The sequence below is a fragment of the Peromyscus maniculatus genome, chromosome 23 (genome assembly GCF_049852395.1).
Source record: "Peromyscus maniculatus bairdii isolate BWxNUB_F1_BW_parent chromosome 23, HU_Pman_BW_mat_3.1, whole genome shotgun sequence".
Taxonomy (NCBI): Eukaryota; Metazoa; Chordata; class Mammalia; order Rodentia; family Cricetidae; genus Peromyscus; species Peromyscus maniculatus.
Window position 1 is genome coordinate 11195001 of NC_134874.1, and position 22796 is coordinate 11217796.

General features: G+C 50.5%; 1 protein-coding gene and 1 long non-coding RNA gene across 3 annotated transcripts in view; one reads left to right on the forward strand and one right to left on the reverse strand.

The window, feature by feature from the left end:
- Positions 1-8217, reverse strand: part of LOC121825321 (uncharacterized) — a 35542-nt gene extending 27325 nt beyond the window's left edge. The window contains exon 1 of the long non-coding RNA XR_013047701.1: positions 7249-8217. This is a non-coding gene — a long non-coding RNA (uncharacterized LOC121825321). The remainder of the gene's footprint in view (positions 1-7248) is intronic.
- Positions 6504-21760, forward strand: Tbx3 (T-box transcription factor 3). 2 transcript variants are annotated; one of them, XM_006970797.4, is made up of 9 exons: positions 6504-7343; positions 9302-9747; positions 11401-11668; positions 12588-12647; positions 12934-13080; positions 14916-14992; positions 16015-16172; positions 17566-18236; positions 19659-21760. In XM_006970797.4, exons 1-9 carry the CDS (start codon positions 7113-7115, stop codon positions 20118-20120), a joined length of 2520 nt encoding a protein of 839 aa, XP_006970859.2. In that variant the 5' UTR covers positions 6504-7112; the 3' UTR covers positions 20121-21760. The 2 variants fall into 2 exon arrangements, with proteins under 2 accessions (XP_006970859.2, XP_006970860.2); XM_006970798.4 differs by lacking the exon at positions 12588-12647 and having other exon boundaries at positions 6523-7343.
- Positions 21761-22796: the final 1036 nt, after the last annotated feature.

Sequence of the window (22796 nt, forward strand, 5' to 3'; positions counted from 1 at the left end):
AATTGGTTTAATTGTAAATCTTTTCCTCATGGCCCCAACTCCTGAACCCCGTGCGTCTGGGTTTAATAATGCGTCCCCGGCACCCCCATCAAGGCCTAGCTGAAAAGAGACAATCCCCCCCGCCCCACCCCCACCCAGCTCGGTGGTAATTAGAGCAGCCATCCCTGCCCCCCTTCCCAAACCAAGCTGGAGGCACCATCAGACACGTGGAGACCTCGGACGGAAGACCACGAGATGTTTCAAAAGCAAAGCCAAAAGTAGGGGCGGCGGCCCTTTCTCCCTTCTCTCTCCGCACCTTTGGCTGGGGTGGGGGTGGGGGCCAGAGAGCACGGATCTAGGGGCGTCTATACAGCAACTATTGGGATTCCGGCTGTAAGGATGGCTTGCTTCTAGAATTAGCGGCCTCCAAAAAACAAAAACAAGAAACGTAAAAGCACCCAGCAGCAGCAGCGGGGCAAGGACGCTCCCTCCCTGCTCGCCCCCACTCTGCGGTTCATTCGGCTCTCTCCCGACCCCAGTTCGTCTCTATCCACGGGATGGTTGCTTATCCAATACTCTGAGAGCCCGGAGATCCTGTATTTCTTCCAATATTTTCTTTTAATTATCGCACCTCCCCATCCTGCAAGATATTTCCCACTCAACCCCGACTTGTTCTTTGCAAGCGGAGGTTGGAGTCAAACAAGAAAAGGGGAAAACAATTGAAATAAATGATTTTTTAAAAAATGATAACAGTCTTTGGGGGAGGCTTCCCACTGTATCACTGCAATGTCGCTTTTTGTTCCCAAGGATTTAAAAAAAAAGAGACCAGTTTACCAGGCTGATGAGAGCTGGTGCCGGCTGCGCCGCGGCTGTAGGGACCAGCAGGTAAACTGCGCAGCTAGTCACCTGTGCGGGTTCCCTGGCCCATCTGGACCTCGTCGCGATCGGAGGCACTGGGGAAGGCCTGCTAGGTGCTGTGGCCCCTCTACGTATCAAAATAGCTTTTGGGGAGAGAGCCAAGGCCCCCGGCTCCACCCTCGGGTGTAGCTGGAATCCGAGACGGAGTGTTTTCTGGGACCGCGTTCGGCAAGGCCTGCATCTGCACCGAGTCCGGTGTACCTTCCCTACCGAGCTGGGAGCCTGAGTAAGGAGGTGGGGGGGCTTCGGTAAAGCCCCCCACCTTCGACGAAAACTATTGAAAGTCGCTTCTGGGGTGCTTTGCTTCACCCACAGACTCTCCCTAGGGAGGAGACGGAAAGAGCGCACAGGTTCCTCTCAGCTGCAGGAGACGGAATCTATGGGTTTTCCCCACAAGTCCCAACATTCTCTTATGGATCCATTTCCCTCTTCTTCCTCTAAAAGATAAATGACAACCCCCCTCCCCCAAGAAGGAAGACATGAGAAAGTTCTCTAGGCTGTGTGTATGTGTGTATTCAAACCTCAAACCAGCTAAAACCTTTAAGGGATTCTAGGATCTTGTCTAAGGCCTCCAGTGGGGACTGGTCATTCCTTCCAAACCACACGAAATGTAGGGCAGCTAAAATACACAGGGCCGAGTGTGCACACTGGCAAGATGGGGTGGCCAGGTGAAAATAACAACACATTGTAGAGGACCCTAGTTCTTGCGGGGGGGGGGGGGGAGCATGTGTGAAAAACATTGTTAGGGGGTTAAGTCTCATCCAAGATCTGCATGTGACTCTCCCCTTGCTGAACAGTGTCCATTGGCATAGACATCGAAGGTGACCTGGGGCTGCTGCTTGATTCTGTGTTTGTGAGGAGTAAGTATGGCCAGTTTGTCTGGCTTTGGGAGAGCTGTTTCTGCACAAGGCAGGCCTGGAATACGGAGGATCTTAAATCTAAGTCATTTTTCCAGGCCCCTACCTGCCAGGCATATCAGCAAACCAGGGCTCACAACTATTTTGCCTCAGGACTACAAAAAGATAACTTTGGGAAAGATGATGATGATGATGATGATGATGATGATGATGATGATGATTTTCATAGGCAAAATGCAAGGGAGAAAGACCAGATGGGTCTTTAGTGGGACCCTTCAGATGACTGTGCCCATCTCATTCCTGAAGCTGTGATTACCCTAGGATACAACTCCATCTTTGGGGGCTTTCCTGGTGTCACAGACTATCCTGCTCTGTGGTCACACAGCCCTTACCTTTGGGTCCCTGGGCAAGCTGGGTGAGGACATAAGACCCTCTGCTGCTTTCCTTCCTGTCCTGCTGAGAGATAAATGAAGTAGCTCTGGGCACCCATGAACTCTGAGCTCTGGCCCTGTATAATTGAAACCCAGAAAAGGGGGGGAGCACAGTAATAGATATTGTGTTCAGATTAAGAAAACGTGTCCCGGGCAACCAGGGGACAGTTAGTTCAGCAGATTTGGAGGCACGCATCTTTCTCGGGCCTGTCAACCTTCCTGACAGTAGCAGCCATTGAATTCGCCATGCTCTCTCCCTTACAGTCCTCTCTGGTCCCCTCTGCCCCATCTGCTCCCAGGGGGTAAGACTCCAAGACCTCCATAACCCTGGCATTTAATGACAGAAGCAACACCAGAGGAAGGAAGACAAAGTGAGCTCTCCTGAATGCCACCTCCAGTCTCCAGGTGAAGGCTGGAGCATGTGCTGGTTTTCCTTTCATTCTCTTAAAAGGCCACACACACACACACACACACACACACACACACACACACACACACTGGCATGCATGGATCAGTGAAGAACTGTTTACATCCTAATCTGGAAAGATGGTATTGAAGAAAGAGAGGTGTGGGGTGATCAAAATGCCTAGGGGCTAAGAGTCAGCTCTGGCCTGTATCTTGTAAGATTCTAGGTTAGATTAAAATAAGAAAGAAAGAAGGAAAGAAAACATTCCCAGCTCTTTCCCTGTGAATTCATTTCTGCTAGAGTAAGTAATATCCATTGTGTTACCTTTTTAAAAAATTGGGTAAAACCACACACACACACACACACACACACATCTAGAAGATGCTAGTGGGCTTGAAATTAGGAAGCCGCAATCAGTCCCTTTTCTCAAGTGGGAAGCATTCGAAGATGTGTAAGAAGCATCATCTCTCCAGCTACCTTCATTTCCCTCCTTACTGCGCCCATGTCCGCTTATCTGGATTACTAGCTGTGTCCAAATTCACCATTTTGCGGAGATGATCCTCTTTGATGGGAAGTGGGTGCTAATAAGAATAATGGGGAGCTTGAAATCTCTGCCAGAACCATATCTACATTAACAGGAGGTATGATAAACACGGAGTAAATAAATACATAAAGAATCACACCCTAGAAACAGCACAAATCAACCGGCACCCACGCAAGCCTGGAGAGTGCTGACCATTGTCTATCTCACTCACTGCCTCAGACTCTTGTACTCTGTGATCAATAATTTAAAAGGATGTCAGAGGACAGAGGAAAACGCCTTACAGGAAAGCCATGTCCTGGTGGAGCAAGTAGTGAGGAGGAGCTGGGCTTTAGAGCCTGGCCTGCAGCCCCTCACCTTGAGCTCTTGTCCTAGAAGTTAAGAAGAGAAGAAGAAAGGTAAAAGCTAATGGGCCAAGCCAGTGTTTTCATCTCTCCCAGCCAAAGCAAGGAGGCAAAGGTGTTTGTTAGGATCCGGGGGAAGAGGTCCCTCTAGTCTGTCAAGGTAACTGGAAAAGGGGGGTGCGGGGGAGGGGTGCATCGTAGAATAACGGGAGGAATTTAGAAAGACCCAAGACAGCCAGGGAAAAGGGAAAGAAAGAAATAGTAGACAAGATAGCAAATTAAAAACTAAAACCCATAAGGAAACAAGAGAAGCAAGAGCTGGGTGATAGAGAGAGAGAGAAATGGAACATGAGATTCACGAGGATGAGAAAAACAGGGTCATGCAAGGAAATGTAGAGAAAGCTCACATGTGTGCATTCAAAGAACTCAGAGTGGACAGGAACAGAGACAGGAGATAAAGAGGGAGACAGGAAAGAAAGAAAGAAAGAAAGAAAGAAAGAAAGAAAGAAAGAAAGAAAGAAAGAAAAGAAAGAAAGGAAGGAAGGGAGAAAAGAAGAAAGAAAGAAAAGAAGGAAGGAGGAAAAAGAAGAGGGAAGAGAGGGAGAGGGAGGGAGGGAGAGAGGGAGGAAGGGAAAGACAGAGAAGCTAGAGGGAGGGAAAGAAGAGTGAGGTGGTATTTTCTGCCTTGACAAAGTGTCAAGAAAAATAATGTGCCCCTTCCCGAAGGGACCAAGCCCCCAGCCCAGAGAAAACCAAGCTCTTCCAGCAAGTTTGGGGGAACCAGAGATAAGGAAGACCTTGAATATCCAGGCTTCTTCTAAGACGAAAAGTGTGCAGCTGAAGTAGACAGGAGCCCTCAAGTGTGTATAAGTGGTGCTAGTGGGGAGGGGACCTGAAGGGTTAAGGTAGTCCAGGTGTCCAAAGAGACCAGGCTGGACCATAAGGCTTACTATAAGGAAACCTCCTCTCTCCATGGGAGAATGGAAAAGGAGGCTGAGACCCCAGGATCAAATCAGCCAGGGCATCAGGGCCCCAAAAAGCCATTTCCACCCTGCCAGACTACCAAGAACGCCTTCCCCCGTCAAGTTAATAATCTTGACTTCTTCCAATTTCATAATCAGGCCTCGGACTCCCCAGGTGAAGCTCCTTGCTCTCCTGTCAACAAGACGTCCAATGTAGCGACACCTCATACTGAATAAAGCTGCATGGTGAACCGAGGGCGAATGTTTAAGAGTGTAACAGTGTCTCTCACCGAGTCCCCGCCAGACCTCACGCAAGCAAAGCAGAAGTTACCGAAGCCAACCACCCCACCCACACCCTCTCCTTCCCCTCTCCGCTGCGTGCAGTGTGTGTGTGTGTGTGTGTGTGTGTGTGTGCGTGTGTAAATTTCAGATAAACACCATTCCGTCACAAAGGGTCAGTGTGTCCCCTTTAGAGTGTGAGGCAGGAGGTGCCACAGGGAAAATGGAATATTGCAGAGACGCCTTCCTATTTCTGGGGCTCGCTAATGCCTGCCGCCGCCGGGACAGTTGGCTGAGGCGTGTGATTCCTGTCTCACCCCCGCCACCACACACACACACACACACACACACACACACACACACACACACACACACACACACACACTTTGAAGCCCCGTATCTCCTCTTTTGCCTCAAAAGCTGCAAAGTTTTTTATCTTGTTCAAAATCCCAGTCCCTATAGTGCAAAGGGGGTAAAAAACGTCCTATCGCTAAAGGTGTGTGTGTGGGGGGGCGCATTTCTTCTAGGGACACCGGATTCCATTCTTTCCCCAGGTCTGTAGAAAAAAAAAAAAAAACTGGCTAAATTTAATCAATGAGTCTAGAAAGAGAATGAGCCCGCACCGAGGGTCAGCCGCTGGAGGCTCACGAGGGGGATCAAGGCGCGCTAACCTTGTGGCTTCTCCGGGAGGCCAGGCCTGCCATAAGCCGGAGGAAGGCGCTGGCCAATGTTTAACCCTAATGCAGTGGCCACCAGGCCCCTTTTGTTTGTTCGCAAATTAATCACCCAGCGCACGGCCGGCGCCAGAGTGGGTTTATCACCCACTAGGAGGGGGGCGCGGCGGCACGCAAAGACGAAGAGGAGTTCGCACCTTCTGGCTTTTGATCCTTCTTCCATCGCCTCGGCCTCCCTAACAGAACACGAGCCTCCAGGGGCAGCGTCTGGGAGGTCAGTCGTAATTGGCGGAAGTTTGTAGACCATTAGCAACATGTAGACATTTTCGATTCAGAATCCCGCAAACTTTCCTCCACACACACACCCCCGCCCCCCCCCCCCGCCCTCCTTTCCCTAGCGCACTGGAGTGAGGGTTGGAAGCCAGAAGCGGCAAACTGGGGTGACCCCAGGGTTAAGCTAGAGCTACAGTCAAAAATAGGCGACTGAAGGGTGTTTGTGTGGGGGGTGACGTGAGGGTCAGAAATTGCTCTGGGTCCACGCCGGAGCCAAAAAAACAAGGCCAGATATTTGCATGCAAAGTCAGCGAGCTCGCCTCGCGTTTGCAGGGCAGACCCCCGAGGCCAGAAGGCTGGGTATCCGTTGCCAAGGTCTCTCTGGCTAGCCCGTGGAACCTTAGGGCACCGCGTGGGTGACCAGGAAGGGTCAAACACACCACAATTATTTTCCTGCACTCCACGCGGGCGCACCGAGGTTAGCAGGCAAAGCGGATCTCTGGGTTCTAGGGGCTGCTCTGGCTAGAGTGGCCAGGCGCGGAGGGGGAGGGGAGCCTCCTGCTTGCAGAGAATCAGCGGTGACCTCCGTGGCCCGTGCAGAGAGGGGCCTGGCCTGGCCTCTTGCACCCTCGGTGATCTGGAACAGGAGACCGGGGAAGGGGTGTTATGAGCCACCGCCTGGGGTATCACCTTCTCTTTCGTTTCTCCCCCCCTCTCCCTTCCTTCTGGACCCGTGGACACAGGAGACAGACCGCTAAGAAGGGGAAAGAAAGGGGGCGAGATGGCGAGTCAGACCAAGTTCACAGAACGACTCTGTTCTCATTGGCCGCATCAGGAAAACTCAGGGCTGGCGCCGAACGCTCTTAACCTTGTACATCAAAATATGCGAGACTGGAAAAGCTCGTGGCCTCAAACGTTCTTCCCTATCTGGGAGAGGGAACTGCCTATTCACCCAGCAGCTGCCAGTTCGGACCTGCAGTTGGAGAGGGTGTATTGGGATAGGGGGATCCTCAAGGGAAAAATCTAGGCGCAAATGGTTCACACAAAAAACACTCAAAATTTAATCTCTAGGCCTGGAAACCAGCCCTTTTTCTGTTCCCTCTCCAGGCAAAGAAGGTCTTGTCCCAGGAAAACGAAAAAAAAAAAAAAATCTGCAAAGATTGCCCTCTACTTAAACTGGGGTGGCCCAGCTCCTCCACCTTCAAGGACTATGGGTTTGGCGGGGACTCCTCTGACCCCAGCAAGGGCTGCGGTAACAGGGTTACCAGATCAAAGTCCCAGCAGTCAGTCTGCCTCCCTCCCCACCCTGGGATGAGCAGGGACCCAGTCTCCCGACCTCTGGGGTAGAGGGGTGCGTTTCACGGTTTGTTTTACAAATTCGCCCCCGACTTCGGCCAAGATAAGTCCCCGGGGTGGAGAAGGAATCGAGGCACCAAGAGATAAGTGCGATGCCTAGGGAAGATACCAGACTGGTGCACCTCCCCCAACCAACTCTCCTCACCCAGGTCCGCAGCTCCCCGCCGAGCTGGCCCGGAGGTGAGGACAGAGGCTTGAAGAAGTCAGGCCTGCGGTCCCTGCACTCACTTGTTCCAGCGGCTTCGTTCTCTCTACACCCACACCCCCATCCGGGTGGAACTCTGGTATCCGCATTCGAATGGAAGAGGACGGGGCTCAAAAGGGTCAGTAAATACATTTTTAAAAAACGAAAGAAAAACAAACAAACAAAAAAAACCGTAGTCCATATAGCAGAGCGAGTTTAGATTGGGCCGGGCGCGCAGGCCTTGTACGTGTTTGCGTGTGTTTTTCCGCGTGGGACTCGGTCCCAGTGTGTGGGCGCGGGTTCAGGTACAGACACCCAGGGGGCGTGTGGGTCTCTGACGTGCCTGCGGGTGGGGAGCACGCTTCGGGGAGAGAGGAAGATTTGTGGGATCCCATGCGCCCGTAGCTTGGGAACCCGGAGTACCCGGGCGCGCGAGCTAAAGGACTGGACTTAGAGGCGGCTAGGCGTCTCCACGTGGGGCTGCAGAGCCGCGCAAGCCTGGAGCTTTTGTTCACGCGCATTGGCCGAATGGGAGGCTCCGCGGCCGGCTTGGCTAGCCCGGGGCCCGGCAAAGGGAAGAAGCTGCAGATCTGCACAGAGAAGCGGCAGCGGGCTTGAGCTGCAGCGCTCGGAGCGCGCGAGAGGCGAGCGCCCCTGCTCGGCGCCTCGGTTGCCGGGCAGGCTGCCTGACTCCCGCCCTCGCTCCCTCCCCCTTCCTCCCTAGCCCTGCCTCCTCCCCGGATCCCCGGGGCTTGGATGGCTGAGGCCTTTCAGACGTGGGCTGAGCTGAGAAGGAGCCGGGGCGAGCTCCTCTGGCTGCTGAGAACTCTCTTCTGGAACAGCCACCTAGAGGCGACTTTGGTGCGCGCGCGGCGCCCTGGTGGCTCCCCGCCCTCCCCTCTGATCATGTTGACATAAACGCAGGACAGGCCGTAGTACCGCGCTGCGCAGCGACGTTCCAGTTTCCGACACCTTCTTTTTATAACTCGGCTCTATTCCCCCAGCACTCGACCTGTGAAAACCACGCCTATGCAGCCACACAATTGGTCCGAAAGCGTCAAAGAGCCAATCAACAAGCCTCGGGCTCCCGCAGCCCACAGCGCAGCCCGACCGTCCAGAGCCGCCGAGCAGACGCCCGGGGAATTCTAGAGGCGGAGGAGGGTGGCGAGGTGCTCGCTCACTCTCTTTCTCTCTCCCTCCCTCTACTCGCCTACTCCAGCTCCCAATCACTCCCGTCTCTTCCTCCTTTCCTATTTTTTTTTTTTTTTGCACCCGTTTTCTCGATCCTCGCTCGCCCTGCGCTCCCGGACGCTGATTTTTTTTTAATTTATTATTTTTAGGAAAGCGATTTCGCTCACGTTTTTTTAGCATAAGGAAGACAGCCGAGTCCCGGAGGCAGAAGATCGCAGGAACTCCTCGGATCACCACCCAGACACTGCGCGCAGCTCGGAGCCAGAGAGAAGAGGAGGAGCGCGAACCGAAGCCAGCTTCGTAGTTACGAGTTTTGATAACGTCGCTGGAAAGGGGGCTTAAATCAGTTTTTTTTTTTTTTAAAGGAGAGACTTTTCCTCCCCCTTGATCTCGCTGCCTGTGAAAGCAAGAGTCTATGTAGCTCAACTAAGACGCCTCCTGCGAGAAAGCCAGAGAAGAGCTAGGGGGCGGGGGAAGGAGACGAAAAAAAGGTTTAAAAAAAAAAAAAAGAAAGAAAGTCTCGGAGAACCTTGCGCTTTGGCAACAAAGAGCGTGGGAGCCGGGGAGCCACCCCGGGAAAAGGCTGTGTGTCTATTTCCAGCTAAGCCACAGGGCTCGGGCGCCAGTCGAGCCTCTGCTCGCCGCTCGCCCTACTGAAACCGACTTCCAGGAGCGGCTTTTCAAACACACTCCACGCGCCAGGACAGCCCCTGCAGCGGCAATGTTTCCCGAGCTGTCGCCTCCGTGCCCTCTTTAAAAGCCGCGTTCTCTTCCCCCAAAGACACTTCCCCCTTCCCTTTCAAAGGCTTTAGTTCTGATTTGTTCCTTTTTTTTTTTTTTTAATTTTAAACAAAACAAAACTATGTGTTGCTGTTGAATTTTTTTTTTTTTATTGTTTTTGAAAAGCAAACACAAAAGCGGAGCCAAGCCAGCAGCTGCGGACTGGTTCCCTGTCTGGAGTGGATGAGCCTCTCCATGAGAGATCCGGTTATCCCTGGGACAAGCATGGCCTATCATCCGTTCCTACCTCACCGGGCGCCGGACTTCGCCATGAGCGCGGTGCTGGGCCACCAGCCGCCTTTCTTCCCCGCGCTAACGCTGCCTCCCAACGGCGCTGCAGCGCTTTCCCTGCCGGGAGCCCTGGCCAAGCCCATCATGGATCAGTTGGTGGGGGCCGCGGAGACCGGCATTCCTTTCTCATCCCTGGGACCCCAGGCACATCTGAGGCCTCTGAAGACCATGGAACCCGAAGAGGACGTGGAAGACGACCCCAAAGTGCACCTGGAGGCCAAGGAACTTTGGGACCAGTTTCACAAGCGGGGTACAGAGATGGTCATTACGAAGTCGGGGAGGTAAGAGATCAGTGGGGATCCTCCTCCCCAAACGATCTAAAGTTTTTCATGTCTTTTGTCTGTCTCTAAAAACCGTAGATTCTACCTGATTGTTACGTTTAGGACGAAAACTTCCTCTCCCCCGACCCCTCCACCCCCACAAAAAAAATTGTAGAGACTCCTGGGCCCTGCCTGAGGGTCAGGATATTTCAGCCTACCTGGGCCCACTGCAGGGTTCTTGGGGACCTGTATCCCGAGTTCCCTACAGGATAGAGGGTGTTTTCCTTTGAAGGTCTCGCACGCTGACTTCTGCAGCAATCGAGAAAAGCACCCTGTTGCAGAAATCCCGTTTGTAAAGCCATTCTAAAATATCTTTATTTCTGTTTCGTTTTTTGTCTGTTTGGTTGTGTTTCCCAGGACAGACACTTACAGCCCCCTCTTGTACGGTAGTCTCCCCGGCCTCTTCTCCCCTTCAGCTTAGTTACTGGCGCTGAAGGGGGCCTAAACCTGCCTGGTCTGGGACAGAGAGAAATCAATGGAAGGGCGAAGGACGTTTGGGTTTCCTTTCCCATTGCCCTCTAGCAGGTCTGCAAGTCCTGGGACAAGCGAGCAGAGCAGGCACTCTTGATAATTAAGGTTATGTGTGTAGACCCAAGGAACCCAGGAGGTTGTGTGCCCTGTTTTTGTGTTTGAATATTAATACTTTACATAACGTTTGGCGTCCTTGCCTGACCGAAACAAGCTTCTAAGCGAGGACCCCAGGACCAGCATTTAAAACCACTGTTTGAAGAAAAGAAAAAAATGTCTGTAGTATTGAGGTTTATCAGGATACCAGTTGAGAGGGCACGAAAATAAAACCCCCCACTTATCCGTCTCCCTCCAAACTACTTGAGGCCGAAGTTTGGCCTCAGATCTTTCTCCAACCCACAAGACATTTAGTTGGTTTTCATAACTGAGTACTTCCTTTTAAGTCAAAAGTACAGAAAGCCAGCACTTCTGTGAGATTAAACAGCAGGATCTTGCAGTGGCCTACAGAGTAGAGGAATGCGGTTTATAGCTTAAATCACGGATGGGTTACCAGGCCTGGGTGCTTGCCTGCCTCCAACCTCCGTTCTGAGAACTCACTGTAATACTCTGCCAGCCTCGGGCTTACCCGTTCACGCCGTAACTGGGTATTTATTTCCTCGATAAGCTTTAATGTTTTCTCATCAATGGGAGAGTGGAAGAACCTAACCTTTATTAACCACTGTTTCTTAGAGCCCTACTTACCTCTAGCTGATTCAAACTAGATACACTGAGAAAGAAAGAAAGAAAGAAAACTTAGGTAAGAATTCATTCCTCTTTACAGAGGGCAATCTAAACAGCCACACAGGCAAACATGTTTTTGTTTTTTTTTTTTAAAGAAATAGTAGGTCCTTTTAGAGACAAGAGGTTGCTGTAATTAATTTGACTTGAGGCTTGGGGTAGAAAAACAATGGGAAATTGAGCATTTTTAATGTCAGTGTGGAAGTAAACAATTTGACTCAGAGTTGCCTTACAGACTCCCTGGTCCCGGCAGAAAGCCTTATGCTTTTAGATGGTGCCAAACAGCTTGGAAGCCAAGTCCGAGGTCCTGAGCCATTTACCCCATCTTATTTATTTATTTCCCTTTTTTTTGTGCTTTGCTCTTTGTAGGAGAATGTTCCCTCCATTTAAAGTGAGGTGCTCTGGGCTGGATAAAAAAGCCAAGTATATTTTACTGATGGACATTATAGCTGCTGACGACTGCCGATACAAATTTCACAATTCTCGGTGGATGGTGGCCGGTAAGGCGGACCCCGAAATGCCAAAGAGAATGTACATACACCCGGACAGCCCCGCCACAGGGGAGCAGTGGATGTCCAAAGTCGTCACTTTCCACAAACTGAAACTCACCAACAACATATCGGATAAACACGGATTTGTAAGTTTCATTGACTATCAGTAAGATTCTCCGGGAAGTATGGCTTCCTGGTAAACGGAATTTGGGCCCAGACCCCTCTCTGGCTGCTGGTTGCCACACATAGCCAACTTTGTTCAATTTGCAACCTAGTTGCAGAGTGGATTTCGGGATTGGGGGGATGGGGGGTGTCTTGCTTCCTGGATAATGGAAGGCCTGACATTCTAGAAGAATTTACCGGAATAGCAATAGGTGTCCTGGGTGGGTGCTGGACCTGGACGTGTAGAGTAATACTAGGAATAAAAAGTTATGAATCAATTTTTAAAGTTTTGTACTTGGACAGGGTTCATTTTGCTTAGAAATATTATTTTATTTCTTTGAAATCAGCCACGCCATATCTTGGGCGAGTTGAAAGTTCGAAGCCTTTACTGTGTTGGTCCAAGGCTGTGACTACATTTTTTTAAAGTGTATTTTCTTTTGCTGAAAGTGATCTGGGCTTGGGTGAAAGTCAGGTGTAAAAGGAACAAGCTTCAATCTGTGGTGTTAAGAGAGAAACGGTGTGTGTGTGTCCTGGGGAATGCATGTGGATTCCGTGAGTGAATGTGCTTACAGACTTTAAGGATAGACTTGAGTCGCCTGTGAAAGTCAGGCCAGGGGACCTTTGCCTGTCCTCTGCCCCTCCCCAGCATTTCAATAGAATAAACAAAGTGATAAGCGAGGGATAAGCAGAAAGATTAGGCCCAGGAAGACGCGAATGGTTCGGAAATATCTAAAGCGGACAGGGATTGCATTTGAAGCCCTTGATTTGATTAGGGCATAAATATTCCTCTCTAGAGCGCAGCCTCTCAAGGCCTTAAGTGGATTGGGCTTGTCAATTAGTGGGCGCTTAAAAGTACTGAATCATTTTGTAAATTAAAATGCATGTTTTTCTCTATCTTTTAAGACTTTGGCCTTCCCAAGCGATCACGCAACGTGGCAGGGGAATTATAGTTTTGGGACCCAGGTAGGCTAGGGTTCAAGGTACGAATGAATATGTAGATGGTGAGGGTGGGGTGGGGGGGCACGCTTTAGAAGCTGAGGAACAATTTGAAAGTCTCCAGAAGATAGATCCTGTGGTGTGAAATGTACCCAAGGAGGTGGGGCTTTGGACCCAACAGTGGGGACACGATGTCGGCTTGGCAGGGGACCTGAGATCTCATTTGTCCTGTTAAATCATTTTCCTTCTTTCTTTCTTTTAATGTGCATGTGTCGTCGTCGTCGTCGTCATCCCCCCCTCCCCCACTCTACAGACCATACTCAACTCTATGCATAAGTACCAGCCCCGGTTCCACATCGTCAGAGCCAATGATATTTTGAAGCTGCCTTATAGTACATTTCGCACATACCTGTTCCCGGAAACGGAATTCATTGCCGTGACTGCCTACCAAAATGACAAGGTAACCCACAGGGCATTTTCCTCTACCCCTTTAAGCTTGCTTGCTATCAATGAGAAAGTTATTAGGGCATTGGACAGAAAGTCTGGAATTTCATTGTGTGATTTGACCTTCTTGGGGAGAGAAGGCTGATTCCTGGGGAGGGGGGTGGGGTGGGGGTGGGAGGTGCAAAACTCCCCTCTCAGCTGGGACTCTTAAACTTGTATTAAACTGCTATTCCAGTCCCTGCTGGGGCCCCAGGGGCTTGTCTCCTAATGTTTTCTAGCTCATCCTCTTCAGGGGGAAGGATCCAAAAAAAAAAAAAAAAAAAAAAATGCAGTACTGAAAGGAACCAGGTAGCAATTTAAGATGGACAGTGTCTAGGACCCTGACTAGAGACTCTGAGTAGAGATGGGAGCTCCTCTCATAGCCAGAAATCCTGAATACATGATTGGTTTTAATTACTTTTGCTCTTGCTGCTGGTGGTGGTGGTGGTGGTGGTGGTGGTGGTGGTGTGTAAAGATGCACTCTAATACAGGGGGTTATGTTAATTGAGCTGTCTGAGGCTTCCCTCTTAAAGGTGGGAATAGTCACTATCTCATATTCACTAGTTCATCTTAAGGTTTTGCTCCCTTGGGCCTGAAGCTGGGGATTAAAAAGGGCTCCTGAATGGGGCCACACCTGGGACCTGCAGTTCTCCTGGCCTGCAGGTCAGGGGAACTGAACACAGGGGCCCAGCGAAGAGTGTCCATTGATGGTGGTTCCCCAGCATGGAGCTTGGCAACTGTGGGTGGGTGGGGAAGGGGGTGAGGACCCCTGTTGGCTCTTCACTTGAGCCCTGGACCTCAGGGAGAGTCCACCTCACCTGGCAACACCTTGTACTTTGAACTCATGGTCAGTCCCTGGTCCCTGTCACATTTCCTAGTGTGAATGCTAAGTCACCACCCGCTCCTCTCCATGTCTCATACAAAACCTGGTGTCTGACATCCTTTAAAGAACAGGACTCTAAACCAAAGCACAGGTTTCTACCTCCTAGTAACTGGATACATAGTTTATCTACCAGAGAGATTTTTAAAGATAACAATCTTCAAGCCTGGCTCTTAGACCCAGAATCCTGTGAAAGTTACATCAATTAGATTGTTACTTTAATGACTTTAAACAAATCAGAGGCTGAGGTCCTGCTCTACCTAATGGTGGTGGGGGGAAAAAACAACAAAGTAACATAAATGAAAACAAATATTACCAGTGATGTTTCTTTCTTTTAAATCTGCAAGTCCTCAGCATTATAATTCTTCCAACTCCACTCTTGCCTGGGGTGTGTGTGTGGGGGGTGTCACTGTAGTACAAGGTAGCGAAATCCCATAATTAATTTTATTAGATTCACAGAAAAGGTTTTCGTGTATAGGGTGTGTGTGTGTGTGTGTGTGTGTGTGTGTGTGTACATACCTATATGTGATGAGGGTTGGAAAGCAGCAGGAAATTGCATTTTAACATACTTTATAATTAACTGTGCTGTATTTAAAAAATAAATCAAAACAGAAGCCTACTAACTCAGATCTTTAGGCTGTGCCTAAATCTAAAGTGTCCAAAAGAGGGAATTTCTTTGGATAATTTCAGTGTGGAATCCTTGCTTGGCTCCCAGAAACGTTAAATGTTACTACAATCTGTTTGGATGTTTCAGCCCCTTCCTAGTTCTCTGCCACCATCTCCCCTCTGGCTTTTAATTGGTCCATCCTTGTGACTCCCTGGGCAGTCACATCTCTAGGGGAGAGACAGAGACTGGGGAGTGGGGGAGGGGCACATTTAGAACATTCTAGAAAGTGAAGCTAAAGTCTGTCTTGCTTGTGTGTTTTCTCTAGATAACTCAGTTAAAAATAGACAACAATCCTTTTGCAAAGGGTTTTCGGGACACTGGGAACGGCAGGAGAGAAAAAAGGTGAGCTGAGACTTTTAATTTCGGGAGATAATTGGGGGAAGTTATTTTCTTGGGCTTGAACTTGGAAGTATTAGAGATGAGGTGCAAGAGACTTGGATTGAGTGTGTGTGTGTTGGGTGGGGGAGTCAACGTCTTCTCGCTTGCTCTGTGGTGGCCCAGGTAGAGAATATTCTGTGTTGCTTGTTCTTTAGGGAACTAAGGCGTTGACAGCTGGGGTTCTGACCAGAAAATGGTCTCAGGGGTAACAGGTGACAAGGATGCCCATTAATTGTTAGTTAATTGGTATTTGTCCTGAGCAAGACCCAAGAAGGGACCAAGCCATTCACAAATTCTTCTTGAGTCTTGCAACCTCGTCTCTCAGATAGCACCAGACTGGAGCTGAGGCCCCTTGAGAAATCCAGGGCACCTTCCCCCCTCCTCCTTCATTCCTGGGTATCCGCATCCATTTTTTGCTATATAAATAGACCAGAGAAAAAGCTGTGCACCTCTACACCCCTTTTCAAAGATTTTCTACCATCCAGAAAAATCACCTACCAATTTTTTAAGTTTATCTCCCTGGGGCTGTGCATTAAAAATAATTTCTAGCATTGAAATAAATTTAAACTCCAATTCATGTGTTGGGGAACTGGTTACGGTTGCGTGTGCCATGTAATGAATGCTTCCTGCCCATCTTAGTGCCCATGCAGGGGTTTGGCGAGCTGGGTGTACACAGCACGCCCCTCCCCAATAAGACCGACCAGTAGTGTAACTGTCTCTGGCCAACTCTAGCCTCTGTCCCAAAGTTTTAAATAAGATTTCCCAAGCCAAGTTCTCTCCTAATGCATAGGCCTCCTCCCAGTTAAACTAGTCAAGAACAATGCTGGGGTCTGTGTTGTGTGGTCACCCTGGGGCCAGCACATTTCACAGACTTCGTGTTGGCCAGTGGGGTGAGGTGCATGCCACTCCGGAAAGTGGGGGGAAGAAAACAAAGAAGGGAAGTGTATGTGGCATTCTCTAATGATGGGTGTGGGCCTCTATCTCAGAAAGCAGCTCACCCTGCAGTCCATGAGGGTGTTTGATGAGAGACACAAGAAGGAGACTGGGACCTCAGACGAGTCCTCCAGTGAGCAGGCAGCCTTCAACTGCTTCGCCCAGGCCTCCTCTCCAGCCGTGTCCACGGTGGGGACATCCAACCTCAAAGGTAAGTATGCCCGGCATCCTCTGTCTTCTTGGCCCTGAGGCCTTCCAAGTAAGGAAAGATCCTGAGCCAGCAGATTCACTTTAGAAGATGCAGACCCTTCTAGAAGCTGCAAGCAAGAGTTATGTGGAAGTGGGGGTAACATAGGAGAATTTGGAACACCTTCCCCATAATCCCATGCAGCGTGTGTGTGTGTGTGTGTGTGTGTGTGTGTGTGTGTGTGTGTGTGTGTTTTCTTGGCAAGGACAGTTGCACAAAGCACCTGAAACACTCCTCTTTTTCTCTGTCTGTCCCTTATTCTCAACTCCCTCCGGTCTCCTCTTTCCAATCAACAATAACCAGCTGCTGGTCAACCTCCAACTGAATTCTGGGTGAAAATGTATTGGGCTGGGAGAAGGCCGGGGATTCTCAGCCACCTGGTACAGGGGAGGTGGTCGAGGAAAAGCCACAGCTGACCTGGGGGAGGAGCCCTTGGGGATCAGCTTTGGGAGGTAGGGGTAGAAGTAGAAAAAATGGTTTGAATCTTGAGCCAGTTTTCTGTTTAAAGAGCAGGTAGCATTTATTTAGAAAGACAGCTCTCAACGGGAAGAAACCTGTTTTTAAGTGAAATAAAATGGAAAGTTCTTTCTGTCTTCAATCCATTTAAGCTTTTAACATAAAGTGGGGTTCATTTTTCTTTCTTTTTTGGTCCGGTAGGACACCCACAGAGGGAGGGTGTGGTGGAAGAGAGACCCAAATAAATAAATAAAAGGGATCTGATGGTCCACCACCCATCTTTGTAGGAACTGGGGCGAACATGGAAGGCTCCTGGGGAGGGAGGGTGCTAGGTTTTTCTTGTGCCCATTCAGATGTCAGGATTCTTTCCAAACAAATCCAAAATAGTCACCAATTTGTGGAAGCGCCTGACCTCCACCCCCCCTGGGAGCCAAAGACTCTGAAGGTGACAGGAATATATTCCAGCAGAGTTCTGAGCTTTCATCTTTAAAAAGCGAATTTGCAATCCAATGGGAGAACTGTGAGAGAAAGTTTTGACTCCGTAGGAGCTTTCTTTCTGGTTTTGTTTTGTTTTAAAGGAGAATCATTACAATAAGAAAAGCTGCGCGTTGGGGGCCTGGCTGGAGGAGGTTGAGCCGAGTCTTAACCCTTGAGATTTTTCTTGGGTTTAACTGTGCAGAGGGGCTTGCACCGGGGTTACACAGCCAATAAGCTCCCAATTGGGAATCTCGGTTAGTTTTTGAGATAGTCTCCCTCTGTGCTTCAGGCTGTCCTCCTGTCTCCGATGCCTCAGTAGTGGCATGCCAGGCATTGCGCCACCGCGCCGGGCTGGGAGGTGGGGTTTAAACGGAAACAAGACTGATCGCCGGTTTACCCCTGGCGTTTTCCTCTCCTCCCCAAGATTTGTGTCCCAGCGAAGCTGAAAGTGACGCCGAGGCCGAAAGCAAGGAGGAGCAGGGCCCCGAGGCCTGCGACGCCGCTAAGATTTCCACCACCACCGCCGAGGAGCCAGGCCGAGACAAGGGCAGCCCGGCCACCAGGGCGCAGCTGTTCCCCGCGGAACCCGGTCGAGCCCGAGACACTGCGCGCCTGGACAAGGCATCGCCTGATTCGCGCCACAGCCCGGCCACCATCTCATCCAGCACTCGCGTCCCGGGAGCCGACGAGCGCAGGAGCCCCGGACGAGAGGGTCCGGGCGCTGTCAAGGTGGATGAGGTGCGTCCGCTGCCCGCCAAGGACGCCTTCACGCCACTGTCGGTGCAGACGGACGCCGCCGCGCACCTGGCGCAGGGGCCCCTTCCCGGCTTGGGCTTCGCCCCAGGCCTGGCTGGCCAGCAGTTCTTCAACGGGCATCCTCTCTTCTTGCACCCGGGCCAGTTCGCCATGGGCGGCGCCTTCTCCAGCATGGCTGCGGGCATGGGGCCCCTGCTGGCCACAGTATCCGGGGCATCCACCGGCGTCTCCGGCCTAGATTCCACAGCCATGGCCTCTGCTGCCGCAGCGCAGGGACTGTCCGGGGCATCGGCTGCCACCCTGCCCTTCCACCTTCAACAACATGTCCTGGCCTCCCAGGTAATACTCCTGCCCGCCTTTCCATCCCCGGCTCACTCCAGCCTCTCTGAATCCCAGTCCCTTGCTTAGTAACCATGCTAGTAACCATTGTACTATTTTATTGACTGACCAAGTCCCCTTTAAACTGCTTCCGGTAGGTTAGGCTGTGCGTGGCCAAGCTCCACATTACTTAACATTGTGACAAGTTTGAATCAGTTGATGTATCATCTCTGGCCCAGAGATGTTGAATCCCTTGGCTCAGGTCACACAGCTAGCCGGTCCCCTGGTGGAGCTGAGCCTTGTCTGCCTCACCGGACCTCTTGGATTTCATCTTCTAGCTAGCCAACTTGTTCCTCTGGAGGCTGGTAGCCACTACTCCCCCCAGGAAGGGACTGAGGTGTGGGGAGGGGAAGTGGCTGACTCCCTGGGTGAGAATTTGGTCTGGAGTCAGCCAGCCTTCCACCTAGTTCAAAGCTTTTCTCCCCCACCCCCACTCCAAACAGGCCGGCCTATCTCCAAAGGGTTAATGGGTTGTGCACACGTGGGAAATGTCAAAAGAGAGAGAGGTCCTGGCTGTGGCAGGCCTGTGTGTGTGTGTGGTTCAGACAGCTGTGCCCGGGCACTGAGAGGCTGGGGCGAAGAAGGCTCTGAACCCGGTGGGAAGCCTCTCTGGGGTTTTTTCGGCCTACTCCGACCTTTTGTTTTGTCTGAGCACATTCGTCTCCCTTGCCCGAGCCAAAAGGCACACAGTCCTCCCCCGTGGGGGAGGAGGAAGTCTAGAAAAAGGGCTAAACTTCTAACTTACCTCCAGTCTCCCCCAGACAGGCAGGTGACAGGTGAAAGGGGGTCAGCCTGAACAGACAAGTGTAGAGGCATCTCCAAGGGAAGCGCACATGCCCTGTGCTCTTGTGTACAAATTCTGCTTCTGTTTGGGTTTCTGCCTCAGTCTCCCACCTGGGACATTAGCCTTAGAGGTTTGTTGGCTTTATATTAATTATTAACACATTTTCAACCCCCCCTCCCATTTCCTTTCACATCATCCTTATTTTTTCCTACTTGGGAAAGATCTAGAAGGACAAGACTGAAGATTTCACGATAATGTGTGCACCAGAGTTTAACTCTAGCCCCTTTTGTGGAGGCCCTCCCTGAGTCCACTCAACAGGTGCAGCTAGTCACCCTCATGGGAACTTGCTAATAGCCCCGAGGGTCAGGCACCATGGATGACATATTGCAGAAGATTTAATAGCTTCGAAGTTCCCAGTATGTTAACCCCTTGGTTTAGCATGCAAGAGATCTGTGGCCTAGGGTGACAGAGCTGAGTGGAAAGTACTGTTCCCCTACCCCCAACTCCTCCAAGAGAGGTGGTTTGCCCCAGCTAGCAGGCGGTGGATGAGAGGGATCCCCCATCCTCTGACGCCCATGTTTCTTCTCTTCCTTCCCCAGGGCTTGGCTATGTCGCCTTTTGGGAGCCTGTTCCCTTACCCCTACACGTACATGGCTGCAGCAGCTGCGGCCTCCTCAGCGGCCGCCTCCAGCTCCGTGCACCGCCACCCGTTCCTCAACTTGAACAGCATGCGTCCCCGGCTGCGCTACAGTCCATATTCCATCCCCGTTCCAGTGCCTGACAGCAGCAGCCTGCTGGCCACTGCGTTACCATCCATGGCTTCCGCCGCGGGGCCCCTAGACGGCAAGGCAGCCGCCCTGGCGGCCAGCCCGGCCTCCGTGGCCGTGGACTCGGGGTCGGAACTGAACAGCCGCTCCTCCACGCTCTCCTCCAGCTCAGTGTCCTTGTCACCCAAACTCTGCTCAGAGAAGGAGGCGGCTACCAGTGAACTGCAGAGCATCCAGCGGCTGGTCAGTGGCTTGGAAGCCAAGCCGGACAGGTCCTGCAGCGGGTCCCCTTAAAAACAAAAAACAACAAAACAAACCGCTCCCCCCAAAGGTCTCTCCATTCCAGTTCGGTCAAATCTGCCAGTGCACTTTGTTGGATGTAAAATAAACCACAGGCTTTCCACGTGGGGGTGATCCCCACCCTTTCAATTCTTTCTGGGAAGGAGCACCACGCTCTCTCCAGAGAATGCGCTGGAGCCCACAGGCCTCGTCTTCTTGGGCCGTGGAAACAGGCTGCATTGAGACGCGGGGGTGGGGGGGGGCAGACTGGCTTTTGTTTCTAGAGCGACTTCTGTGGAGGCTGGTGTGGAAGCTGGGGCTGAAGAACAAGGTAGCCAGGCCGCTGGCCACAAGAGTGGGTGTTTGAGAGACTACACCCGAATCTCTTTCTTCCCCCCCTTTCGTGTGTGTGTGTCAAGTGGAAACACAAAATAATTATTTTCCCTAAACAAACTAACAAACCAACCCCACACTGGGACAAGCGAAGTCCCGTGGAACTGTCTATGAAGACTGAAAACTCATTTGCTGAGTACCTTTGCTGGGGAAGGGAGAAGGCCTTGCCCTGGCCTGGTCTATATTAAAGGAATCCCGTGTCTTTTTAATATCGTGAAGTTTGAAAGGAGGATACCGGTTTTTTTTTTTTTTTTTTTTTTTTTTTTTTTTTGCATGTTACAGTTTTCTGGGTTTTATTTTGGATGTTTTTTGGCTTTTACGGAAGGAAAAAAACAACAACAAAATCCCCCATCATCCGTCATCCTCAAGCCCGCTCACATCGGCAACCCCGAGGAAGTGGGGGAGGGGTGAGAGTAGAGGGAAGTGATGGGGGCGGGGGTGAAGTCAACGGAGTTTATTTTACCTAAGCGCTGTAGAGGGGCTTCGTGTGCCTGTCGGACTATAAGTTCTCTTAACTGTATATGCAATAACAAGGTTTTAAAAGAAATAATAAAAGAGGAAAACACGACTATTGGACAAAGTATTTATGTAATTATTTGATATCTCTTGTAAATAGGTGGAATATGACCGCTCAGAAAGTTAAACTTTAATTTATTGACTTGTACATAAGCTGGATGTAAATAGGAGTGTGTCTGTCAGGTTTTATTCTTGTTTTGCCTTTTGGTTTAATTCAGGTCAGGAGATGGCTTAATTCACACTAACAAGCATAGGCTTCTGTACCTCCATCTACTCGCTTTCAAGTAGAGCTGGCTGCATTTTTTTTTTAATGTCCAAGAGCTGGTGGAGGGGGAGGTGGGTGGGATTGGGAATACTGTTTCCTATTTTCACCAAAATTGGGGAGGTATTGGCCCTTCCAGGCTCCACTTGAAATTCCCTAAACTCTGGCACCCTGGGAGAGGTTGAGGTTCGTGGGAGCAGAGGCGGCCATTTAACTGTTCTAATTTTTCAAAGTCACTGGGCTCTGGCATCTTCTAATCCAAGTGAGGTTTTCTTGCTATTATTCATCTTGATGCTGTTCTGGATTGGTGTACAGAGAGGTACTCATTCAAACAACCATGAAAGGCAAAACAAAAAAGCAAAAACTAAAAAAAAAAAAAAATCCATGAAGGCATATTTTGTGTTTAGTTCTTGATGAGTTTTCTGTAATCCCTCCCCCTCCTTAAAAACATCAGTGAAATTTCAATAAATTTCTATTGAAATGAGTTTGAAGTCGTGTTAATGGTTTCTTCAAGAGTGTCTCTTGGAAAACTAGAAGGGGGATGATCTTCCAGCCTGCTCTTTCCTTTCGTCTTTAAATAATAATTAAGACCACCCCACCCCCCAGCAAACCAAAATGAGATGTCACTCAAATTACAAAGCAAAAAACAAAAGTCCCTTGCTCCTGCGAAGGGGGCCACATCGATCTGAAAGTATTTTCCCTTTAATTTAGGGAGCCGGAGAGGAGAAGGGCCTGATTAAATTTCGTAAATAGGAACTTCATATACTTCAGTTTTAATAGGGGAAGATTTACCCTGTGTTCAAAGTCGGCTTTCCCCCCACAGGAATCCGACCAGCAATAAGCTGGGAGCGCAAGGGAGGGTTTTCGGTTTTAATTCGTCTTCCTTTTTTTTTTTTTTTTGACATGGGTTACAAAATAAAAATTCTTACACCCGCGAATCCGGCACGGGAAAAGGCTAAGCCGTGTCTCTTTGCCCACGGACATTCAGGCTTGGGACAAGGCCATCCCACAGTTGTGCACACTTAATTCAGAAGCCCACATGGGACCTCCAAGGCAGAAGTTACCCAGGAAGCTGACATCACTCCCCCACACACTCTTTCCTTAACCTTAAGGTGCCAAGGCAGTTAGGCAAGTTACCTTTTTGAAGTTCAATTTATCTTTGAATCTTTCAATAAAAAAAAAAAAGATGGAGCCACTCACTGTCAGTCTTTCGGTCTCCCCACCCTCCAGGCTCCTCTGGGGGCGGGCAAGGGGAATGTTCTCTACAGTTAGCCCTTAGGACTTTCATGCCCTGGGGGCCTTGACTCAAAGACCCTGCCGGAGCCTGCCTGGCGGCTGACGGCCACCCCCCAACCCCCACCCGGGAGCCCGCCAGCCCGGACTGACGTCTCTGTCACCTTCAGGCCTCTTGAACGGCGGCGGGTCACGAGGGGGGCCCCTCCCCTCCCTCCTCCGGGGTTTGGAAGAGGACCCAGCTCTAGACCTTGTGGAGGAGTGGGCAAAAACCCCTTTTCGAGCCT